The sequence below is a fragment of the Mesitornis unicolor genome, unplaced genomic scaffold (genome assembly GCF_000695765.1).
Source record: "Mesitornis unicolor isolate BGI_N332 unplaced genomic scaffold, ASM69576v1 scaffold10405, whole genome shotgun sequence".
Lineage (NCBI taxonomy): Eukaryota > Metazoa > Chordata > Aves > Mesitornithiformes > Mesitornithidae > Mesitornis > Mesitornis unicolor.
Window position 1 is genome coordinate 1 of NW_010183456.1, and position 1,917 is coordinate 1,917.

The 1,917-nt window shown below is 53.5% G+C and overlaps 1 protein-coding gene across 1 annotated transcript; it reads left to right on the plus strand.

Annotated features, from left to right (window-relative positions):
- Nucleotides 1-22: 22 nt before the first annotated feature.
- LOC104540351 (sodium/potassium-transporting ATPase subunit alpha-3-like) lies at nucleotides 23-1,731 on the plus strand (the record flags this gene model as incomplete). The annotated part of the gene is made up of 2 exons (XM_010184140.1): nucleotides 23-80; nucleotides 1,463-1,731. Coding segments are annotated over 2 exons (327 nt in total), but the record flags the coding sequence as incomplete, so codon positions are not given.
- Between the last annotated feature and the right edge of the window lie 186 nt (nucleotides 1,732-1,917).

Consider the following 1,917-nt stretch of genomic DNA (forward strand, 5'->3'; position numbering starts at 1 on the left):
GATTTTGGGGAGTTTGGGGCACCCACGACAACCCCTGGAGACCTGGAACATCACCACCTTCAGCACCAACTGCATTGAGGGTGAGGAGGGGTCCTGGGGAGGGTCCCCGGGGGGTTATGGGGGGTTTTTGGGTGTTTGGGGTCAATATGGGATCCCTGGAGCTGGATATGAGGGGGTTTATGAGGTCCCTGGGCAGGTTTATGGGGCTGGTTTGGATTCCTGGACCGTTTTTGGGTACCAGGATCATTTTGGGGTCCCTGAGTCATTTTTTTGAGGTCCCAAGACCATTTTGAAGTTATATTTGGGTTCCCAGAGCTATTTTTTTAGGGTCCTAGGATCATTTTTGGGGGGAGGGGGTTTATGGGATCCCTGGGCAGGTTTATGGGGCTGGTTTGGGTTCCTGGACCATTTTTGGGTACCAGGATCATTTTGGGGTCCGTGAGCCATTTTTTTTGAGGTCCCAGGACCATTTTGAAGTTATTTTTGGGTTCCCAGAGCCATTTTTTTAGGGTCCTAGGATCATTTTTGGGGGCTATTTTGGGTTCTTAGAGCCATTTTGGGGAGTCCCAGGACCATTTCTAGAGGCTGGTTTGGTGGTTCCTGAGCCATTTCTGGGGCTATTTTAGTGGCTCCCCGGGCTTTTTTTTTCCATTCCTGGGGCTATTTTGGTGGCTCCTGGACCATTTTTGGGATCCCTGAGCCATTTTTGGGTGACTTAGGGCCATTTCTGGGGCTATTTTCATGGTTCCAGGACCATTTGGGGGCTGTTTTAGGCTCCTAGAGCCATTTCTGGGTGTCCCAGGGCCATTTCTGGGGCTATTTTGGGGGTCCCAGAACCATTGTTGGGGTTATTTTGGGATCCTAGGACCATATTGGAGTTATTTTGGGTTCCTAAAGCCATTCCTGGGGACCTCAGGACCATTTTGGGGTTGTTTTGGGGTCCCTGAGCCATTTCTGGGGCTATTTTGGGGGTCCCAGAACCATTGTTGGGGTTATTTTGGGATCCTAGGACCATATTGGAGTTATTTTGGGTTCCTAAAGCCATTACTGGGGACCTCAGGACCATTTTGGTGTTGTTTTGGGGTCACTGAGCCATTTCTGGGGCTATTTTCATGGTTCTTAGACCATTTCTGGGGCTATTTTCATGGTTCTTAGACCATTTCTAGGGCTCCCAGGCCCATTTTTGGGGTCATTTTGTGTCCCTGACCCCCAATTTCCGCCCCCCAGGCACAGCCCGTGGGGTGGTGATCGCCACCGGGGACCACACTGTGATGGGGCACGTCCCCACGCTGCTTTGGGGTCCATTTCTGGGGATCCCAGGGCCATTTCTGGGGCTATTTTCATGATTCTTGGGGCTATTTTCATGGTTCTTAGACCATTTTTAGGGTCCCAGGCCCATTTTTGGGGTCATTTTGGGTCTCTGACCCCCAATTTCCGCCCCTCCAGGCACAGCCCGCGCCAGGCACAGCCCGCGGGGTGGTGATCGCCACCGGGGACCGCACCGTGATGGGACGCATCGCGACGCTGGCGTCGGGGCTGGAGGTGGGGAAGACGCCGATCGCGGTGGAGATCGAGCACTTCATCCAGCTCATCACCGGCGTCGCCGTCTTCCTCGGCATCTCCTTCTTCATCCTCTCGCTCATCCTGGGCTACACGTGGCTGGAGGCCGTCATCTTCCTCATCGGCATCATCGTGGCCAACGTCCCTGAGGGGCTGCTGGCCACCGTCACCGTACGTGGGGGGCAAAATATGGGGTGTGGCGGGCAACTTATGGGGTATAAGGGGTAATATATTGGGTATATGTCAGCAATATATGGGGTATAAGGGGCTGCTGGCCACCGTCACCGTACATGGGGGGCAAAGTATGGGGTGTGGGGTGCAATATATGGTGTATATGGGGGAATATGTGGGGGATAA